This window comes from Nomascus leucogenys, chromosome 21 (genome assembly GCF_006542625.1).
Source record: "Nomascus leucogenys isolate Asia chromosome 21, Asia_NLE_v1, whole genome shotgun sequence".
NCBI classification, from domain to species: domain Eukaryota; kingdom Metazoa; phylum Chordata; class Mammalia; order Primates; family Hylobatidae; genus Nomascus; species Nomascus leucogenys.
In genome coordinates this window covers 56,322,786-56,345,816 of record NC_044401.1, presented here as the reverse complement: position 1 = coordinate 56,345,816, position 23,031 = coordinate 56,322,786, and the positions used below count along the sequence as shown (strand labels likewise).

At 38.2% G+C, this 23,031-nt stretch overlaps 1 protein-coding gene across 1 annotated transcript in view; it reads right to left on the bottom strand.

The window, feature by feature from the left end:
* The window catches only part of RAD18 (RAD18 E3 ubiquitin protein ligase), an 89,047-nt gene that overhangs the window by 11,621 nt on the left and 54,395 nt on the right, over positions 1-23,031 (bottom strand). The window contains exons 10-11 of the mRNA XM_030801812.1: positions 15,049-15,186; positions 7,327-7,480 (exon numbers count right to left, since the gene is read on the bottom strand). Coding sequence (XP_030657672.1) covers positions 7,327-7,480; positions 15,049-15,186 — 292 coding nt within the window. The remainder of the gene's footprint in view (positions 1-7,326; positions 7,481-15,048; positions 15,187-23,031) is intronic.

Below are 23,031 nucleotides of genomic sequence, written 5' to 3'. Positions count from 1 at the left end.
ATCTCCTCTTCCTCTGTGACTTCAATGTCACTGCCCAGCCAGGCTGCACAGCTCCCTGGTGTCTTCAATTCCCATTATCTTTCCTTCTGCCCCACCTCAGGCACTCACCTGAATGATAACCAAATCACTAAATGGACTGATACGAAATTTGGGAGGTTCAGAATTTTATCTAGAATGAAGTTTCAGGATTATCTGCTATATCTGCTGTTCCAATTCTAGTCACCACTGAAAAACACAGTTGATGCTAATACAATTAAAATACCAGACAGAACTGCTCATTCCTTTTTAAAGTAATGTACTTATTACTATATCTGCTCAAAAACCACATTCCTAAAATTAAACATAGTTTCACAAATAGGATTTTACAAAAAGACACTTAGGTATAGCAGTCAGTGTTACTAAAATTATCACTCTCAGATCGCTTCCCTATGGATAAAAGCAATTAATATTTTTGAAGTCTTAGTCATTTTAATATGCCTTGAAGATCAAAAATTCCTTTAATATTCTTTCAAGACATTTAAAAAATCCTCCAAAGGAGAAATTACTCATTCTGATATTTCTGGGGTCAGAGCATATACAAGCCTACGCAACTACAGCTTTAAAGTCTAGAACAAGGAACTTTTTCAGCTTGTCTACTATCTGGTCTTGAAACATTCTGGAAGACAAAGCTTCAAGAAGCTGGATGAATGTTAAGGTTTGGTACATGAATGTTACAGCTCCCCTATGGAAGGGCATTCAAATGGCCCTCTCTGATGTCCCTACTGGTCCAGGCTACAGTGGATATTAATATATAGACTACATGTGAGAAAGACTCACTGGCAAAGATTCAAAATTGAATCTTGAATTCGATGGAATTCCCAACCTTGGTCCAGGAAGATGTTAATAGGCTTATTTAGAACACCTGCAATTTATTTTTCACACCTTTTAGTCAGCTTTTAGCCTTATTTTCAGGTCAAAGTTGCAGAAATGTAAGCTAATTCTGTGTGTGTGCAGGTACACACACATGCACACCTTGGCCAAGCTGGTTTTTCTGTAGTATCTCACTCTTGTCATTCTCTGACGGAAAGTAGCACAGCTTCTTCAGCAAACGAAAACACTATCTTCGCATATTCCTTTTGTAGCATCTTATTTCATTCTAGTAGTAAAGAATTTACTACTGAAGCTGAAAAGAAAGATGTCAAATACCTATGGCAAATGTATGACTGGTAATGTTAGTTAGAGAAAAAACCCACAGATTTCAGTGTCAGAAAAAGTTAAGTTGAGGTCCCATTTCTGTTACTTACTGTGTAATTTTGGGCCAGTTACTTAACTTTCCTCTGTGTCAATATCCTCACATATAAAATCAGGATAATGATACATGTATTCCTTAGGGCTTTTTAAAAGCTTATTCAATATAACACATTAAATGTTTAGCATAGAGCTTGGTACATAGTAAATGTTCAACAAATGTCAGTTCCATTTTCATAAAACAGATTTGGGTCTGAATTATCTGAACAATTGCCTCAGCACCATGCTCCAATTTGCCCGAGATAACCTGATTATTATGTGCTCTATTTTAATTGATTTCCACTGTTTCTATGACACCAGGGTGTAAATTCATCAGAACCAGCATGGCAGGTACACAGGGTACTGTGGGGTAGGAAAAAACGCAAACATCTGCTATAAAAATCCTGAGGATTAAGGATTACCTACAAGTGGAATTTTTCTATTATCTAGTAGTTACCCGCCCCTATTTCTTCCCTTAATTGTGGCACTAATTTGAACATGGTTGAGTATATCCAATTTAAAACAATAACTCTTCAAGGGTAGATCACTGGAGGATCAATGCAGGATGACATGCCTACCAGACAATGGTACTTAAATAAATTCTGTCAGCTACCATGCATCTTTCCTCAAACCCCTATTTTTAGTAATCTGTAAGATGAACAATGGTTTATATGCCAAATATTTTAGCAGTTGGCTAACGTATTAGAATAGTAAAGTTCCAGGTTCCAAAAAACTCATTCAATTATGACAATGACAAAAATTACCATGTTCTGAGCAACTACCTCTACAAACCACAGTGATAATTACTTTGTACACATTAGCTTTTTTTATTTTTTATTTTTTTTTGAGACAGGGTGTTGTTCTGTCACTCAGGCTGGAGTGCAGTAGTACAAGCACAGCTCACTGCAGCCTCAACCTCCTGTGTTCAAGGAATCCTCCCACCGCAGTCTCCTGAGTAGTTACAGGTGCATACCACCATGTCTGGCTAATTTTTAAATATTTTGTAGAGATGGCATCTCCCTATGATACCCAGGCTGGTTTCAAACTCCTAGGCTCAAGTGATCCTCCTGCCTTGCTTGGCTTCTCAAAGTGCTGGGATTATAGGTGTGAGCCACCACATCCAGCCTTCGCATTAGCTTTAATTCACAGAAAGCACCCTGAGTTTTCTCCCCATTTGACAAAGGCTGAGAGAAATTAAGGTAAGTAGAAAAACAGGAATGGGAATGCAAAACTCATCTTCTTTTGCCACATTGTGCTGCTTCAGTAGTGGTAGCAGAAAAATCAAATGCTATTGATTTTACCAGAGTTAAGAATACCCTCTCCTGCCTATTTATCAATAAGGTTTTTGTCACACAAACATCAACACAGTTCTGGAAAAAACAAGGCTAAGAGTTTCACTGCTCTCCACTAGAACTAAAAAAAGATAAAATGAAGAGAGCTTCAGATAAGAGAAAATAATAAAAATAACTTCTTAATACATGCAAAATCCTTAACAAGAGATGAAACCAAGCAACAATAAGTTTACGTTCTATTTACAAAGCATTCACAATATATGATCATCTAATTTGCTTTGTAGACTCATCCAGGGAAGTTAGAGAGACAAACAAACAAAAAAAGCTATTATTCCATTTTTTCAATGAGGAAACTGAAACTCTGGGAGATTAATTTAAAATTCCACATGCCAGGCACCTTTCCAGAGTCATAAAGCCAACGGCTGAGCTAACCTCCCACAATGAAATAAAGAAGACTGACTGCTAGGTACACGGATCTCAAGGAGTCATACACATTTCAAGGACTTGATGTCACAGTATCTTGGACAAAGATACATTCCCCTAAAACAAATGTTCCATTCATCCAAAAGATGGTCTGCCTCATGCACCACACCCAGTTTAAGCTTTTTTTTTTTTTTCTTTTTTTTTTGAGATGGAGTCTCACTCTGTCGCCCAGGCTGGAGCCAGTGGCGCGATATCGGCTCACAGCAACCTCCGCCTCCCAGGTTCAAGCAATTCTGCTGCCTCAGGCTCCCGAGTAGCTGGGATTACAGGCACATGCTACTGTGCCTGGCTAATTTTTGTATTTTGAGTAAAGGCCAGGTTTCACCATGTTGGCCAGGCTGGTCTTCCTGACTTCAGGTGATCCACCTGCCTTGGCCTCCCAAAGTGCTGGGATTACAGGTGTGAGCCACTGTGTCCGGCTGAAGCTCTTTCAAAAATGCAAAAGATACTGAAGAACTACTTCATGTTCTCACATTTTCTCTAGAAACTTCCAACAAAAAAAAAAAACTCACCATCTGAAACAGAATGAACCATTTAGCTTTCAGGGTATTCTAAAGTTCATAAATATTCCCACAAAAAAGGCTGTAACAAAATACACACAGTAATGAGTTTTAGTAGAAAAAGATTTTGTGGCAACATTAAATTCATCGAATGTCACATTTAAGTTATAAAATGAAATATAATGTCAACTTTCCAATAGCAATTATGAAGATTTTAAAAAATACAAAGCCATCATTGACTTACAGTAAGATACTTCACTTCCAACTTAGGATATTGTTCCACTAGTTTGATGTTTTTTCTCTCAATTTGACGAGAAACATAAACACTTACTTAGTAATTTTTCTAATAATTCCAATACCCTCTAAATTACAAAGTTTCATTAATATATTTGTCTTCCTTACTGTCTACACCACCAAACTTCATTAACCAATTTATGATGACGATTAACACTGATGAGATGATTTCCAAAACTTTATAAAGAGTAAGGTTTAAACAGTAGTTGCTCTCTTTTTGTTTGTTTAAAGTAGATTAATATATTTACATGGTTCAAAATCAAATGACATAAAAGATGTATACTGAGTTGGCCCACTTCCTCCTTTGTTCCCATCCAACCTGTTTTCTCTTGTCTCCAACATGCAATCACTTTCATTAGTTTGTTGTGTATTCTTCTAGTGTTTCTTTATGCAAAACCAAACAAATATAAGTATTCCTCCCCCTTTTAGAAAAGAGGTCACATGCTGTACATGCTGTTCCAAACACTGGACCTTCCCATTATCCAGGAATCCTAGTTGAAATGCTGATTTTAAAATGTTTAGATCTAGTCCTAAAAAACAACCTGCAAAAGTTCTCTCTTGCTATAGCCAAATCTGTTCCCTCTTTTCTGACCACCCCAACCCACACGGTTCCTGTACCCTCATATCTTTCACCTGCAAATCAAGTGAACTAACCCAAGCCCATCTGGGAATGCTGTCTTCTGGATCCTAAAACCCCCAGAACCAGAGTTTTCTGTCCAGGAGACATTTAGGACTCTTCTTTTCAGAAGAGCAAATTCTAAATCTGAAAAACTTGTATTTAATATGTACATTGATAATTTTTAACTTTAAAAACACGATAGACTCTACTCTGAAAAATAGCATTGGACTGAATTTGTCTTCCATTATCCTCTACGGTTCTGGAGTTACATGATAACAGTGGAGTGGGGAAACTCATAAACCTGTAACTTTAATATGTCACCTGTTCATTTAACTTTTAATCTGGCCTCAGTGCCTTCTGAGATTTGGAGAACAGCAAAAACAAGCAGAAGAAAGCATTATATCTGAATTCAGAAAACTGGCTTTACCATTCATTAGGATCATGAGATTAGGTCAGTTAATTTCTTTTTCAACTGACTCAATCATTGCCTTACCTGCCCCAAAACAGGGGCGCTTCAAATGCTCTTGCTGTCCTTTCTACTACAGGAGCACCATGAGCCTATTTGTCTATGTATGTCCCACCTATTCAACTGTTCAACGGTGTATTCATATAATAAAAGCTAAGCTTCCTAATTGGTGTGTTCTCTCCCCCACCCACAGGGTAGTTGTACACTAGGCATTAATCCCTAGCCCACAGTGAGATACAGGGTGGCTGAAACCCATGGCAGCATCATCTCTTTATCCTGGCATGCCACAGAAATACTATCATTTGCTATGTGTGCTGAAGAAAAGGGTTAGGAAACATTGTATTAAAGACAGAAGAAAAACAGAGAGAGAGAATACACTCCTTTTAAGTCAATCACTTTAAATTCTTATAAAAAGTAAAGTGCCGTATTTTTTTAAGGAAAAAAAAAATAAGAACATTAGGTTAGTTCCAAATATTGGAGTTCTCGTGGATGTCTACAAAAATTCAAGTTCAAAAGAGAATTAAACATTTGTGCTTACATTTAACTTACAAACTTAAGAAACAAAAGATTATCCTCTCTGAGAGTCTAATGCAAAGGAAATTTTTTTTTTTTAATTAGCAAAATATCCACTGCTACAACTAGACACTAAACCAAACTCTGAAGTTAAACGGGCAGGTAAACAAAATAAGGATGCTTCATTGTTTTTATTCTTTCAACTGTCAGCAGTATAAATGACTGATACAAATAAAAATCAAATAATAAAATATAGGGGGATAATAGAAATCACTTACAACACTGAACCCCACAAGGAAAAATGAAGTGAAAGACAAGGAACATCCCCAAAATGAAAATTTCCTCTACCACTTAAGCTTCAATTTGATTACAAGCGTCCTTGATAACAGAATCTGAGGGGTTGAGTATGAAGCTGGTGAGGAGACTGGCGTGTCTTCAGCACAGCAAGGCCAAATCTATGTAATATACTCATTAACCCCACCCTGAGAATGCCCAGTTGGACCAGATAAATAAATACCACATATCTCTAGTATGTTATGATTCTACTAAAGGAATTTGGTCTTGACTGGCAGTCCCTTCTAACTTTGAATCTTTTCTTGATTTCTATGGTATGTTACCCGAATCAAATCTTGACTAAGTTTCAGAGTCATTAAATAACACTGGCACTAAGCAATGATTCTGAAAGGTAGGCATTTTAAATCAGTACAATTCATTCACAGGGCAATGCCTACCTATCAGAATAATAAAGATAAGAAAAGTGGCCAGGTACAGTGGCTCATGCCTGTAATTCCAGCACTTTGGGAGGCCGAGGTGGATGGATCACTTGAGGTCAGGAGTTCAAGACCAGCCTGGCCAATATGGTGAAACCCTGTCTCTACTAAATATACAAAAAAAAAATTAGCCAGGCGTGGTGGCACAGGCCTGTAATCCCAGCCACTTGGGAAGCTGAGGTAGGAGAAATGCTTGAACCTGGGAGGTGGAGGTTGCAGTGAGCCGAGATCACGCCGCTGCACTCCAGGCTGGGCAACAGAGTGAGACTCCGTCTCAAAAAAATGAAAAAAAAAAAAAAAAAAGTATTCAATAGAAACAAAGGAAGAGCTTTACGACAGCATCAGGTACATAAGTAGAACACTGGGAAAAATGAAGAGCTCTAACAGAAACTGAAGGGTCTGGTAAATTATAGTACAGAGACATAACAGAATACTGTACTCATTAAAAAATATCAATTATAAACATAAGCTATTATGTTGGTGCAAAAGTAACTGTGGTTTCAATTACTTTTGTGCCAACCTATAGAAACGTAACATTTATGACATAACATTAAGTGAAAGACCAGAACAAAAAATGGTATGTGTGTGTGCGTGCATGTGTGTGTGTGCGTGCATGTGTGTGTGTGCGTGCGTGTGTGTGTGTAAAATAAACCCTATATATTTTTTAAAATATCTTTTCAAAATGACTCATTACGAAACTTCTCATTTTTAAAGTTTCCCCATCTATTCTATTTACTCACTTAAATTTTTCATTTCTAGACTCTCCTATGCACCATGTCTTTCTGATCATTTCTGTTTTCCAATATAGTTGTTTTTATCTCCTTTACTCATCATCTTGACAAAAATTTCACTGTCTATCATGCTTTCTTTTCCAACGGTAGGAAAAATATCTACATAAAGGCTATACAGTAGAGACCAAACTCATCCTCTAATCCCTGCACTACCTTCCCAAATCCTGCCTTGTTATCACTGTGAAGATGACCCAGCAGTAAAAGGGGACGGAAATGTAAGAGTGACACACCATACCATGCCTCAAAGCTACTTTCTAATTATTTCTGCCTATCTATCTACATGTGCATATGAAGTAGATATTTAAAATAATCAACTACTGCATGTTTCTTACCTATTGCATGAACCTGATTCTGATGAAGAAAGAGCTTCTTGAATATCAATACAGCTAGAAGAATCCTCTTCTCTGTCAGGTTCCAATTCCTCTGGGGAGTCCAGCTTTGATTGAGAAAAGTGGTTTGTTACTGAGGTCATATTATCTTCCTGTCCTAGGAAAAAATAAATTTAAGAGTACCTTAAAATCTGCAACTTCTGTACGCCTATGACTTCCGCAACAGTTAATACTGCCATATGCACTTAGTAAAGTTGAAGTATACATCACATTGATTCCAGAACTCTAGTGACAGCCAGAGAGCAAGAATTAACACTACAATGGTGCTATCTAATTATACTGTCCAGCTCATGTTTTTCCAAGATTAATTAGTTTAAAAATAAAATGTATTTTAAAACCAGGAGCAGGAAGAATCTTGTAGTTCTTTTTTTTTTTTTTTTTTTTTTTCACATGTATTAATTCTTTAATCCTCTTGCAAAACTCAGAGACCACACACCAAGGTCAACAGCTAATAAGTGACGAGTCTTTGAGAGTCTCCGCCATAACACCCTACACTTTTCCTACATAGCACTTTAAAAGAAAATAATTTCAACTTTTATTTTAGACTCAGGAGGTACATGTGCAGGTTTGTTACATGGGTATTTTGCGTGATGCTGAAGTGTGGGGTATGATTGATCCCTTTACCCAGGTAGTGAGGACAGTATCCAGTAGTCAGTTTTTCAGCCCTTGGTCCCTTCCGTCCCTGCTCCTCTAGTCCCCAGTGTCTACTGTTGTCATCTTTATGTCCAGGGGTACTCAATGTTTAGCTCCCACTTATAAGTGAGAACCCTACACAGCACTTTTTTTTTTTTTTTAATTTTATTTTTATTTTTTTTTATTATACTTTAGGTTTTAGGGTACATGTGCACAATGTGCAGGTTTGTTACATATGTATCCATGTGCCATGTTGATTTCCTGCACCCATTAACTCGTCATTTAGCATTAGGTATATCTCCTAATGCTGTCCCTCCCCCCTCCCCCCACCCCACAACAGTCCCTGGAATGTGATGTTCCCCTTCCTGTGTCCATGAGTTCTCATTGTTCAATTCCCACCTATGAGTGAGAACATGCGGTGTTTGGTTTTCTGTCCTTACGATAGTTTACTGAGAATGATGCTTTCCAGTTTCATCCATGTCCCTACAAAGGACATGAACTCATCATTTTTTATGGCTGCATAGTATTCCATGGTGTATATGTGCCACATTTTCTTAATCCAGTCTATCGTTGTTGGACATTTGGGTTGGTTCCAACTCTTTGCTATTGTGAATAGTGCCGCAATAAACATACGTGTGCATGTGTCTTTATAGCAGCATGCTTTATAGTCCTTGGGGTATATGCCCAGTAATGGGATGGCTGGGTCAAATGGTATTTCTAGTTCTAGATCCCTGAGGAATGGCCACACTGACTTCCACAATGGTTGAACTAGTTTACAGTCCCACCAACAGTGTAAAAGTGTTCCTATTTCTCCACATCCTCTCCAGCACCTGTCGTTTCCTGTTTTTTTAATGATGGCCATTCTAACTGGTGTGAGATGGTATCTCATTGTGGTTTTGATTTGCATTTCTCTGATGGCCAGTGATGATGAGCATTTCTTCATGTGTTTTTTGGCTGCATAAATGTCTTCTTTTGAGAAGTGTCTGTTCATGTCCTTTGCCCACCTTTTGATGGGGTTGTTTGTTTTTTTCTTGTAAATTTGTTTGAGTTCATTGTAGATTCTGGATATTAGCCCTTTGTCAGATGAGTAGGTTGCAAAAATTTTCTCCCATTCTGTAGTTTGCCTGTTCACTCTGATGGTAGTTTCATTTTTTTCAGCACCACACCACACCTATTCCAAAATTGACCACATAGTTGGAAGTAAAGCTCTCCTCAGCAAATGTAAAAGAACAGAAATTATAACAAACTGTCTCTCAGACCACAGTGCAATCAAACTAGAACTCAGGATTAAAAAACTCACTCAAAACCACTCAACTACATGGAAACTGAACAACCTGCTCCTGAATGACTATTGGGTACATAATGAAATGAAGGCAGAAATAAAGATGTTCTTTGAAACCAACGAGAACAAAGACACAACATACCAGAATCTCTGGGACACGTTCAAAGCAGTGTGTAGAGGGAAATTTATAGCACTAAATGCCCACAAGAGAAAGCAGGAAAGATCCAAAATTGACACCCTAACATCACAACTAAAAGAACTAGAAAAGCAAGAGCAAACACATTCAAAAGCTAGCAGAAGGCTAGAAATAACTAAAATCAGAGCAGAACTGAAGGAAATAGAGACACAAAAAACCCTTCAAAAAATTAATGAATCCAGGAGCTGGTTTTTTGAGAAGATCAACAAAATTGATGGACCGCTAGCAAGACTAATAAAGAAGAAAAGAGAGAAGAATCAAATAGATGCAATAAAAAATGAAAAAGGGGATATCACCACCGATCCCACAGAAATACAATCTACCATCAGAGAATACTACAAACACCTCTATGCAAATAAACTAGAAAATCTACAAGAGATGGATAAATTCCTCGACAAATACACCCTCCCAAGACTAAATCAGGAAGAAGTCGAATCTCTGAATAGACCAATAACAGGTTCTGAAATTGTGGCAATAATCAATAGCTTACCAACCAAAAAGAGTCCAGGACCTGATGGATTCACAGCTGAATTCTACCAGAGGTTCAAGGAGGAACTGGTACCATTCCTTCTGAAACTATTCCAGTTGATAGAAAAAGAGGGAATCCTCCCTAACACATTTTATGAAGCCAGCATCGTCCTGATACCAAAGCCAGGCAGAGACACAACCAAAAAAGAGAATTTTAGACCAATATCCTTGATGAACATTGATGCAAAAATCCTCAATAAAATACTGGCAAACCGAATCCAGCAGCACATCAAAAAGCTTATACACCATGATCACGTGGGCTTCATCCCTGGGATGCAAGGCTGGTTCAACATACGCAAATCAATAAATGTAATCCAGCATATAAACAGAACCAAAGACAAAAACCACATGATTATCTCAATAGATGCAGAAAAGGCCTTTGATAAAATTCAACAACCCTTCATGCTAAAAACTCTCAATAAGTTAGGTATTGATGGGACGTATCTCAAAATAATAAGAGCTATATACGACAAACCCACAGCCAATATCATACTGAATGGGCAAAAACTGGAAGCATTCCCTCTGAAAACTGGCTCAAGACAGGGATGCCCTCTCTCACCGCTCCTATTCAACATAGTGCTGGAAGTTCTGGCCAGAGCAATCAGGCAGGAGAAGGAAATAAAGGGTATTCAATTAGGAAAAGAGGAAGTCAAACTGTCCCTGTTTGCAGATGACATGATTGTATATCTAGAAAATCCCATTGTCTCAGCCCAAAATCTCCTTAAGCTGATTAGCAACTTCAGCAGTCTCAGGATACAAAATCAATGTACAAAAATCACAAGCATTCTTGTACACCAATCACAGACAAACAGAGAGCCAAATCATGAGTGAACTCCCATTCACAATTGCTTCAAAGAGAATAAAATACCTAGGAATCCAACTTACAAGGGATGTGAAGGACCTCTTCAAGGAGAACTACAAACCACTGCTCAATGAAATAAAAGAGGATACAAACGAATGGAAGAACATTCCATGCTCATGGGTTGGAAGAATCAATATCGTGAAAATGGCCATACTGCCCAAAGTAATTTATAGATTCAATGCCATCCCCATCAAGCTACCAATGACTTTCTTCACAGAATTGGAAAAAACTACTTTAAAGTTCATATGGAACCAAAAAAGAGCCCGCATCGCCAAGTCAATCCTAAGCCAAAAGAACAAAGCTGGAGGCATCACGCTACCTGACTTCAAACTATACTACAAGGCTACAGTAACCAAAACAGCATGGTACTGGTACCACAACAGAGATATAGATCAATGGAACAGAACAGAGCCCTCAGAAATGATGCCGCATGTCTACAACTATCTGATCTTTGACAAACCTGACAAAAACAAGAAATGGGGAAAGGATTCCCTATTTAATAAATGGTGCTGGGAAAACTGTCTAGCCATATGTAGAAAGCTGAAACTGGATCCCTTCCTTACATCTTATACAAAAATTAATTCAAAATGGATTAAAGACTTAAATGTTAGACCTAAAACCATTAAAATCCTACAAGAAAACCTAGGCAATACCATTCAGGACATAGGCGTGGGCAAGGACTTCATGTCTAAAACACCAAAAGCAACGGCAACAAAAGCCAAAATTGACAAATGGGATCTAATTAAACTAAAGAGCTTCTGCACAGCAAAAGAAACTACCATAAGAATCTTGTAATTCTAACGAGGCCTCTATTAACACATCACTAAGGAATTCTTGCATATTTCATAGATCAGAGAACACTGACAAACCAACATAAGAAGTACAACCAAAAAAAAGACTACAGATTCAACTAATAAGACAACCACAATATTTACTATTATATGATAGTGAATCTATCTGGACATTTTTCTAAACCTGTTAAATAAAATCTAATTATTCTCTATGGAAAAGGACAACTAATCAGACATAAGGAATATTTCCATTTGATCCAATACACATCACATTTCCATGCATTCTTTGTCATATTCTCAGATTTCAAGGTCTCTTATTGCAGATAAAAATAAAGACCCCAAAAAGCTGGAAGGATGCAGTGTTTACAAAAATGTGGCATATGGGTATGGCCAATTTTCTACAAATATGAGTGGAAGAATATCTGTGAAAGATTCTTTAGTGCCCAGGATTCTCCCACTCATCATGAACTCTGCTGGGATTTTCATCTGTGCTGTCCTTAACTTTGAGGAACTGAGGAGGTACTTCACATGCAAGCTACATGTGCTAATAATAGTACAGAGCTCCTTTCATGTGTTTCCTCACAGAGAAACAGAGCTTTCACACATCACTCATCAAGCACTTGTAGAGGCAAGTAGCCTTCAGCAAAGCACACCAAAAATACAATTGTCAAGGTTTGGTTATACAGAGAGAATTTATGGGGAAAGAACATAACAAATTCTTCAAAAAACCTTGCCAAGTTCATATAGTCAATTTTTTTTCAGAAATAGTTCTAAGTTTTTGTTACACTGGGAGAATAGCATACTTCACAAGAGTATAATTCCTAAAAATATGCTCCTAATGTCATCTGGCTATCAATAAACTATCATTAGCAAAACAAAACAGCACCCTCTAATGTATATCTGGAAAAGGGAAATAGAAGTTAGCCAAGATGACCATCCTGAATCTCTAGGAACTCCTCTTGTAAACAGATACCAGGATCACATTAAGAGGAGCCAATCCCCCAGTCAACTGGGTTCACCCAGGGACTATATTACTCAACTAGTGAGGCGCATGCAAGCAAGCTGGCAAACCAGGGAACAGGAATTCAACTTAAAACAATCTTTTATTTTTGCACATTGTATTCTTTTCTTACTTCTTGCACTCTTACATACACTTCTAGAAGATATATTCCCTCTTGGGGACAAACAGCATTCAATAATCCGTGGGCATAAAAAATAAGTTATCCTTCCTACCTGCCCTTAGATCTCAGAATGCAGGACTTCAAAATAGAACCCCAAGAGTGAGGTTCAGACATCAGAGCTCCCCAGAGACACACAACAAAAACAGGCTAAGTTTTCACTTGAGAGAATATGCAACTTGTTCACTTACATGAGCACTTCAATGTTTGTTCTAAAGAGCAACAATTATATTGGTTATATGATGCTATACAAAATCCATCTTTTCAGTCACTCTGTGTCTGTCTTCATCTCTCTCACATTCCTTACCCTCTCAGACATCTCATTCATGCACAGCAATCTAAAAGCAGCAATCACCTTTGAACTCCAGAAAGAGTAATATTGATGTTCATAAATACATACAAGCCATCAATGATATTCAAGAGAGCTTCAACTAATAAAAAAAAGTTTTCTTAATGGGAAATATTCAGTCAGATTTTCTCAAGTGCTAAACTAGTTTCTAGAAATATCCTTTAACAATTGCATGAACAAGTTCGAGTTGTTCAATGACCATGAGTTATATACTGAGGCAGCACTTTAGGCACAAATTGTTTATTAGTCACTAGGGAAATGCAAATCAAAACCACAATGACATACCACTTCATATCTACAATTTTTTAAAAATTTAAAAATCAGGCCGGGCACGGTGGCTCACGCCTGTAATCCCAGCACTTTGGGAGGCCGAGGCGGGCAGCTCATGAGGTCAGGAGATCGAGACCATCCTGGCTAACACAGTGAAACCCCGTCTCTACTAAAAAAAATACAAAAAATTAGCCAGGCGAGGTGGCGGGCGCCTGTAGTCCCAGCTACTCGGGAGGCTGAGGCAGGAGAATGGTGTGAACCCCGGGGCGGGGGGGGGGAGCCTGCAGTGAGCCAGGATCGTGCCACTGCACTCCAGCCTGGGCGACAGTGAGACTCTGTCTCAAAAAAAAAAAAAAAAAAAAATTTAAAAATCCGAAAATAACAAGTGTTGATGAGGATGTGAAGAAATTGGAACCCTCATGCTTTGCTGGTGGGAATGTAAGATAATGCAGCCACTATGGAAAAGCTTAATAATTCCTCAAAAGGTTCTAAACATAGAACCAGCATATGAATCAGAAATCGCACTCTAAGCTGAAACTTAAATATCTGAGCACCAATGCTCATAGCAGCGTTATTTATAATAATCAAAAGGTGGAAATAACCATAGCAGATAAATGGATAAACAAAACATGGCATATACATACTATGGAATACTGTATAATCATAGTAAGAAATTTTAAAATATGCTACAACATTGAAGGACTCTGAAAACATTATGCTTAGAGAAAGAAGCCAACACACAAAGACAAATATTATACAATTCCATTTATATGAGGTACCTGGAATGGGCAAACTCATAGACACAAAAAGTGGAATTATTATTACCAGGGCTATGAGGCAGAGGGGACGGAAGAGTTGCTATTTCATGAGTGCAAAGTTTGTGCTGGGAATGATGAAAATGTTTTGGATATAGACAGTGGTGATAGTTACACAATATTGTGAATGTACTTAATGCCAATGACTTGTACATTTATGAAGGGTTAAAAAGATAAACATTGTGTTATGTATATTTTACCACAATATAGAAAAACATAATAAGGAATTTTCTTACGCACTTTCCCCTATTATGATTCTTTTTTGTTCACTGGTCCAAAGCCCAAGCAATAGAATTAAAATATTAATTTCAAATTTTAAAATGGATCAAAGTTAAGGAATGTGCTCTGTATTAGCCTACCAGGTATGTTAGCTTTAGACTGTTTGGCAGAGCATTTCATCCAAAGTAAACACCAGTGTTCTATCACAAAAATAATTCACTCTCTTTACAGGATCTCCACCAATTAATTCTATACCTAGAAAACATCCTCAAGCTTAAATAACAAAGAAATTTATGATTTATCATTAACTGAAAGGACGATAGACAAAAAGAGATTGTTTCTTCAGGACATTCTTCCAACCATTTTCTCCATAGTAATAAATCTAGTTTACAAACTGCTACATGAAGTTTGTCTAAAAATACTTTTTCTCATTTCAAAGAACTAGAAACTCCAAAGTAAATTTCTTTGGTTTAATTTTCTTTTCATATTAAAAGTAAATAATGAAATTCGACATATGTCTGTTTTTAATTATAGTCTCTTACCCATGCACACAGAATATAGCTTTTCTGTAGATTCATCTTCTGTTATTGTTACTGTTCTTTGTGACATTCCAGAAATTTTCTTGTATCCTCTTCTAGCCTGATCCACTAGAAGCTGAAATTCACTCTTATGTTTTTTACCTGAAATTCAAAAGATCTTCTCAGTAAAGCTAGGACTATGAAAGTTAACCATCTACAACTGACAAACTGAATATCAAGAGGTGTACAAGGGATGGGCGTGGTGGCTTACGCCTGTAATCCCAGCACTTCAGGAGCCTTCCTCATGCACAGCAATCTAAAAGCAGCAATCACCTTTGAACCCCAGAAAGAGTAATACTGATGTTCATAAATACATACAAGCCATCAATGATATTCAAGAGAGGTCCAACTAATAAAAAAAAGTTTTCTTAATGGGAAATAGTCAGTCAGATTTTCTCAAGTGCTAAACTAGTTTCTAGAAATATCCTTTAACAATCGCATGAACACTTGTCAGGAGTTCGAGACCAGCGTGGCCAACATGGTGAAACCCCATCTCTACTAAAAATACAAAAAAAATTAGCCGGGTGTGGTATCACATGCCTGTAATCCCAGCACTTTGGGAGGCCGAAGTAGGTGGACCATTTGTCAGGAGTTCAAGACCAGCCTGGCCAACATGGTGAAACCCCATCTCCACTAAAAGTACAAAAAAATTAGCCAGGCCTGGTATTGCGTGCCTATAATCCCAGCTACTTAGGAGGCTGAGGCACAAGAGTCACTTGAACCTGGGAGGCAGAGGTTTCAGTGACCCGAGATTGCACCACTGCACTCCAGCCTGGGCAACAGGGTGAGACTCTGTCTCAAAAAAAAAAAAAAAAAAAACAAACAGAAAAAAAACAGAGGTGTACAAGCTTGCTCAAGAACAGCATCCTTAGGAATCACTTGCAATAAATTTAAAAGCTGCCAAGCATAAGAATACAAAGGGCTGGAGTGTCATGGAACCTTCTTTTTATCTTCTCCCTTCCTCAAATACAAATATGGAAACATGATATTCCTAGTTTGCTACTCCAGGTTTCTTCCCAAACTCCATTCTCTAGAGAGGCTTTTACATAATCATATGAGCATGAAAGATGCCCGCTTTCTTAAATATATACAAATGATACCATTCTATCTTTCAAGATACAGAGTACTAAGAGTATTCGCTGAATCTAAAATAGAAGCCTCTAGGAAAGTTGAATCATAATAACAAAGGATGTCCGTCTACTCCAGCTCTCCTTTTTTTCTTCACATTTCCGGCCGGTTTCCCAGTAGAGCCCCTTTAAGATTCTAAGCTCTCTCCCAACCAATTCTACCTTATCTTAGGATACTATACTAACTCTAATCTTTATTTACTACCATTTTAACACCTTTGAATATAATTAACCCTGACCTCAAGATCATCATTATTAATGTACCAATTTGTTCAATAAAGAGCAGCCAGTCATCATTACTGCAGGGACTTTAGGGCATGTATTTGTGATTCTGAACCATGCAGCTGAGGTTGCAGTTTACTTATCTAGCAACATTAAATACTTAGGCCACAGTCCAAAGTAATGTCATAAATCCTGTAAAATTTTTAGAGAGAACCATACTACAAATGGTTAAAACAAAATTTTGACACTGTTTTCATACAAAAATCAACAATGTACTTTTTATCACTTGGTTTCTTCCATTTTCCTTAGCATAGGCATAGGGAATTTACTGGGTGTAGGGAAAAAATTGTGCTTCAGTTGAACTACGGCACTGTCTAAATCTACTCTCCCAGGATTCCAGCCATTCACTGCCTTTGAGCTATGGCATAACTCTGTATGCTGTAGATAACTGAGAGCAATGGAAAATAATTCTTGTCTATAGGTATGCAAAATCCTGTTGGGTGGAGGTTCAATTGACTTCCCTCCTCCAATGTGGAAGAAGCCAGTTTTTTGCCCATTATACATTCATTTCAATGTTCCTCATCTGTAAATGTGATGATTCTTTGGCTCCGTCTTCGATCACCTCATAATATCAGTCCTCTCTCTACTAATGAGTTTAAATCTTTAATAAAAACACATGTTCATTTTACATCCACATGAGAATGATGTTACTTATTTTTGAAAATTATCTTTCAACACAAGAAGAGAAAACACTAAATTGTGACGCACAAGGAAGAAAATAGTTGGATTCCTATATGTGAATATTGACAGGCACAGCAAAGACACTCAGGAAAGAATGCTCCTAATTACAGTATTTTTATGTGTATGGTACATGTATGAAAACTTCTAGTGAAACTAATGTTGGGCTATAAAATGTATGGTACATTTTAAATAAGAGACCAGTTAAAATGTCAGCAAAAGAAATATATGCTGGCCGTAAAGATCACTGGAAAAAACTAACTCTTTAGAAACAAGTGAGATCCTATCTAGGATACAAGCTAGGTGATTTCTTTGAAGTGCTATTTCACTCTACGCACTTGAGGATGATTATCTTGTATTTTCTGGCTGCTTGGAATCGATGGGCTAACACTCCCACCATCATTATGTAGTTTCTATTAGGTAAGGGTAACACTGTACTATGGGATCTACATAATTTAGTTAGACCAGGTCTAAGCTATTTTCCTACTAAGGCCACTCCACTGTACACATAAAGACTGGAGATTTAAGAATTAGTCAAGAAATTTGCTAAAGTAATCGCATTAACAGTTAAGGAGACTTCATGACTTATTATCTTCTGAAGTAATAAAATCCCAGATTTAAATCTAATTACCCCACAGCTAGGCTGGAAACCAAAAGTAAATGGCAGCCACTACTCTGGCTTTAGCCAGAGAATTCCAATAACCCCTATTCAGAAAATGAAAAATGTCAACAGATCAAGACTAGTAACATTGTTCCCACTTACTTCTTTACTTCATTTTAGAAGATCTGCCATTTGGCAACGAGTACTGTAGAGTTTAAAATCTCAGTTCTGGTGGCCATGTGTCCTGAATTTACCTCTTAAAAGTTTAAAGTGGCTCAGCTAGTCGTGGGAGTGTCCATGACTAAGTACACATTCAATCAACTCATTTTCTTCCAGAGTTTGAATACCTGAATCATACCATCCTTTGTGCCTCTCCAAGTTTAAATGTAATCTTTTTTAGTACGAAGTCAAGCCCTTTACTCCCTGATCACTTTAACTACTCTTCTTTAGACCAGCCCTTACAGTCAGAGTGTCTCTGGGTCTGCCCAAGAACCCAGAACCCAGTGGTTACAAAAGACTAAAAACAGGCTCTCTCAAGAGTAGAAAAGACTCATACCCTTCCACAGTGATGCCACTGAGATACTTCTACTTTAAATCAAGAAATGAGTTTGGAGTCAGTGTTTTCCAAAGTAAAATCCCATATATTTCTTTCACCATCATATCACCTATGATAGCCAACCAGCTAAATGTGGATGAAGAACAGAGTTTAACAGTTACGGCTAATGTTCACTACAGGCTTATTCATCTAGCCCTGAACTGACTAGTGACACTTTAATTTCATGATCATAATTCTCAAATGGGCATTCGATACTGCCATAAAACTCTTGCATCTTTCTCTACTAAAGTTTGCTCTACTATTCTCCAAAATAACTATCTCACACTTTCTTCTCTTCATTCAAATATTCGACACTCCCCATGTGGCCCCTCTTAGTTGGCCTCGCACTACTTTAAAAAATATAGAATCATTCTAACAGAAACTCAGTCATCTTCCAAGCACCAGTATATCTTGTCTGTGCACTTATGATCTATTTCCCTTGTTCTTACCATGAAACAACTGTCCTTGCTATAATTAAAGGCTAACCTCTAACTTACGCTCGGGATTCCATCATGAAGCTGTGAACAGAGAGACTGTGCCTTTGAACCTAGAGTGTGAATTATGAAAACAACTCAGTAAATCCAGACCAGCATTTTTTTCTTAATGAAATAATAAAGAGAATAGAAAGTATCAGAATGCATTAAAAATGGAAAAGGTAAATACCATTTTGTGAAGCTTTTGTTTCAGTCACGTGTATGTATATAGTCAGTAGTAATATAAAATGTATCTCTCACTGTGGGTTGTAGTCAAAAAGGTCAGAAAGCCACTGAGTTAAATATCTCCCAATTTAAATAACAAATTTAAAAAAACAAGCAAACAAAACCCTCCCTTGACCCAACACCCTCCTCCAGCTATGACCCTATTTTTCTGCTCTCCTTAACACAGTAAAACCTCCCCCAAAAAGTTGTCTACCTTAATGGTCTCATTTCCTCACCTCCAATTTGGTCACAATCAACTCTAAACACTTCTGACCTCCCTAATAAGGCTGATCTTCAAGGTTTGCTGCTTCCAAGCTGCGAAACCCCTGTTCCCTCTATCTCTGTGAAATGTAATGTTGTCTGTTCACAGCAACTTTTGGCCTAAGTCATGATTTGTTTTCTCTCTATCTCAGAGATCACAGTCCTGTGCTACCTGTTTCCCATTATCTGAAAAACCATTCAACATTCACCTGGTTTTCTAGATTTTTTTTTTCATGGAGGAGAGTAAATATAGTCTATGTTATTCCATCTGGGCTAATAGAAATCTCTATTTCTATTTTTTGGAGAGGGGGAAATAGTTTTTTTTTTAATCAAAATATGTTATTTATGCTAACATGTAATGGGTTTATTGTTAATATTTTTGAAATTTCTTGGTTTTAATTTCTTCTTTGACCTATGGGTTATTTCGAAATGGATTATTTAATTTCCAAATATTTGGTGACTTCCCCAAGGGCTTTATTACTGATTTCTAATTTAATCTCACTGTGGTCAGAGAACGTATTTTGCATGCAAAATGAATACTCAAGGTGAACTCTGCAGATCACTGGGTTTCTCCTTCCAGTACTCTGTCCTGCAAACTCTAACTCCTTTGGTTCCTCTGATCTCTCAGCTCTTTCTCCTTAACTTAGAGTCTCCAGGCTTTGCCTGGAATACCCACTTGCCCATACTACAGCCAGAAAACTGTATTATAAGGCTCATCACATTTTTTGCTTACCTCTCAAGGATCCCTGTCCTTTGGTGCCCAATGGCCAGTATCTTGAAAATTGCTATTTCATATGTTTTGTACATTCATTTTGCTTGTTTTAGGTAGGAGAGTAAATGAAATTATTCCATGGCTGGAAACAGACATCCTCTAAGTTCTAATTGATAATGTGATACATATCAATAGATATGACCCACATAAACAAAGGCTCTTTGGTGTCCTTGAGATACAGAATAGCTGGGCTCCTGGCTAAGCTCCACCCTCAACCTGGGACCTTGGCCCTAAGTGAAAACAGCTGACCCCATCTCACTGCCCAAATATTGCCTTTTTGGTCTGCCATGACCCTATCCTTTGCCCATAAAAACACTTCAGCTGGCAGAGCAACACAAGCGGCTGATGCAAGTCGTCAGGGATGCAAGCTGCTGAGCATTGGGGATACAAGCAGCTGAGCATCGGAGACTACGGACAGATGCAGCTAACTTCAGATGGTGCAGCTTCAGGAAAAGATCACCTTCTTCCCGCATCATCCCCTTTCCAACTCCCATCTGCTGCCAGCCATCACCCAATAAAATTCTCCACATACACTACCTGCTAATCCGTTTGTGCAACCTCATTTTTCTAAGACGCTGGACAAGAACCCGCATGCTGAAAGGGCAGGGGCTAGGACACTGCTACGGGGCCTGCACAGAGCCTGCTCCCACCAGAGAGGAGCATCCGGCTGGTTCCAGCATTTGTTCCCTCTTGCAAGGAGTGGCCAGCAGTGCTCTCAGTGAAAGGATCTACTCCAGTTCCCACCCACAAAGGGGGTCAAGGTCCAGGGAACTATCCCATAATATGGGGGCTCATCCAGGATATGACAAAGGGTGAGTTAAAATGTGGAATTGTTGGATCCGTCTCTTTTCCAAGAGACGGATTCCCTGCCACCTCTCTCTTTCCTTTGGGTTAAAGAATGTTGGTTCTATTTCCCTCCATGGGAAACATGGAGGTCTAGCTGGTCTGAACTGAGGTAGAGATAGAGTGATTAAAGGAACCCATTTCCAGAGAGCAAGAGGCTCTTCCCCCAGGCCTCCAACCCCCCACTATTCATGTTAAGCTTTTTTTTTCTTTTCTAAGCGAGAGAGTTTTTTTCCTACCTCAGGACTCTGCTTATAATAGGGAAATGACAGAGGAGCCACCCCTGAGGTCATTAGGATGAGCCCTAATCCAATATGACTGATACGTTTATAAAAGGGGGAAATTTGGACACATAGACAACATAGAGGGAAGATGATGTCAAGAGACATAGGGAGAAGATGGCCATCTACAGCCAAGAAGAGATACCTAGAACAGATCCTTCCTGCATGGCCCTGAGAAGCTCAGGACACCTTGATCTTAGACTTCTAGCCTCCAGAACCCCGCTGACACCTTGATCTTGGACTTCTAGCTTCCAGAACCACAAGACAATAAATTTGTTATTTAAGCCATGCAGTCTGCATGTAGTATTTTGTTTTGGCAGCCCTAGCACACTAATAAAAATGCATAATTAGAAATTAATTAGAAATAAGAAACTAATTAATTACACAATAAATAATGATTATGACCATTTTATCAAAAAGTTAAACTTTTCTTATACTCTTCCTTGATTTTTTCACTTATCACTTCCTAAAACACTAGAAAGATATAAACTCCAACAGAGTAGGCTTTTCGTCTGTCTTGTTCATTCCTACATCCCCAGCTCCGAGTACAGTGTCTGGTACATGCTAACTACTTGACAAACTTGTGATGGCTGAATGAATGGAATAGTACTATGAAAAAACACAAGATAATGTAAGTGCACATAGAAAGAAAATCTTACCTTGTCTGAGAGATCACAAAGGGTTTCCCAGGGAAACTACAATTGAGCTGGTTGAGAGTAGGGAGTATAGATAGGGGGGTCAGAGGCAATTAGAGAAAGAGTTCCAGACAAAGAGAGAAGAGGGTAACAAATGCCCTAAAACAGTGAAGGACTTGGTAAAGTAGGTAAAAGATAACCAGAGTGATTGGAATACAAGGAGTAAGGGGAGGAGAAGAGGCAAGGCTAGAGAGGCAGGCAGGTCCAGATACAGGAAATAACAGACTTTACAAACTGTAGCCCAAGAGAAATCGAAAGCCCACTGAAGAGTTCTTTACAATGGCAGGAGGGCAGCAAGGCAGTAATGGCATGATGTGAAGACTCAGCGGTTTTGGAAGACAGTTTTGGCTTCTGAGTATTAGGAAGGGGCAAGAGTAGATGGGGGATGACTAGAAAGCAAAGTGATACATAAGAAGTGTAGAGACTCGGGGGATATTTAGAAGATAGAGACTAACAGAACTTGATGGTGAACTGAACATGGGCAGATCAAAAAAAAAAGTAACAAATGAAAGATAAAGAATCAGAATGGCAAGCTAGTTATTAGCAACAGTGCTGGAAAGTAGAAAACAGCGGAAGATACCTTTGAAAATTCGGAGAAAAGTATCTTTTTAACTTCAAGTTCTACAAACAGCCAAATTATCAATCAATAATAAAGGTGTTATTTCCTGTTATGTATAGAATGTTATATATCTCAAGAAATTCCTCTATACCAGGGGTGTCCAATCTTTTGGCTTCCCTGGGCCACACTGGAAGAAGAATTGTCTTGGGCCACACATAAAATACACTAACACTAACAATAGCTGATGAGAGAAAAAAAAATTATCATAATGTTTAATAAAGTTTACAAATTTGTTCTGGGCTGCATTCAAAGGCCATCCTGAGCCACATGCGGCCCCACGGGCCACAGTTTGGACAAGCTTGCATACACCCTTTCTCAGGAAGTTTCCTGGAAAATGTATTCTACCAAAACAAGGCAAGAGAAGAGGGAGACTTGGAACTTGGAAGAAGTGAACCAACACAGGAAGGAGGAGAGCAGAATTCCCAGAAAGTTGGTGACAAGAAATTCCCAAAGAGCAGCCATGTATTAACAGAAGGCAAAAAGGACAAGCACAGT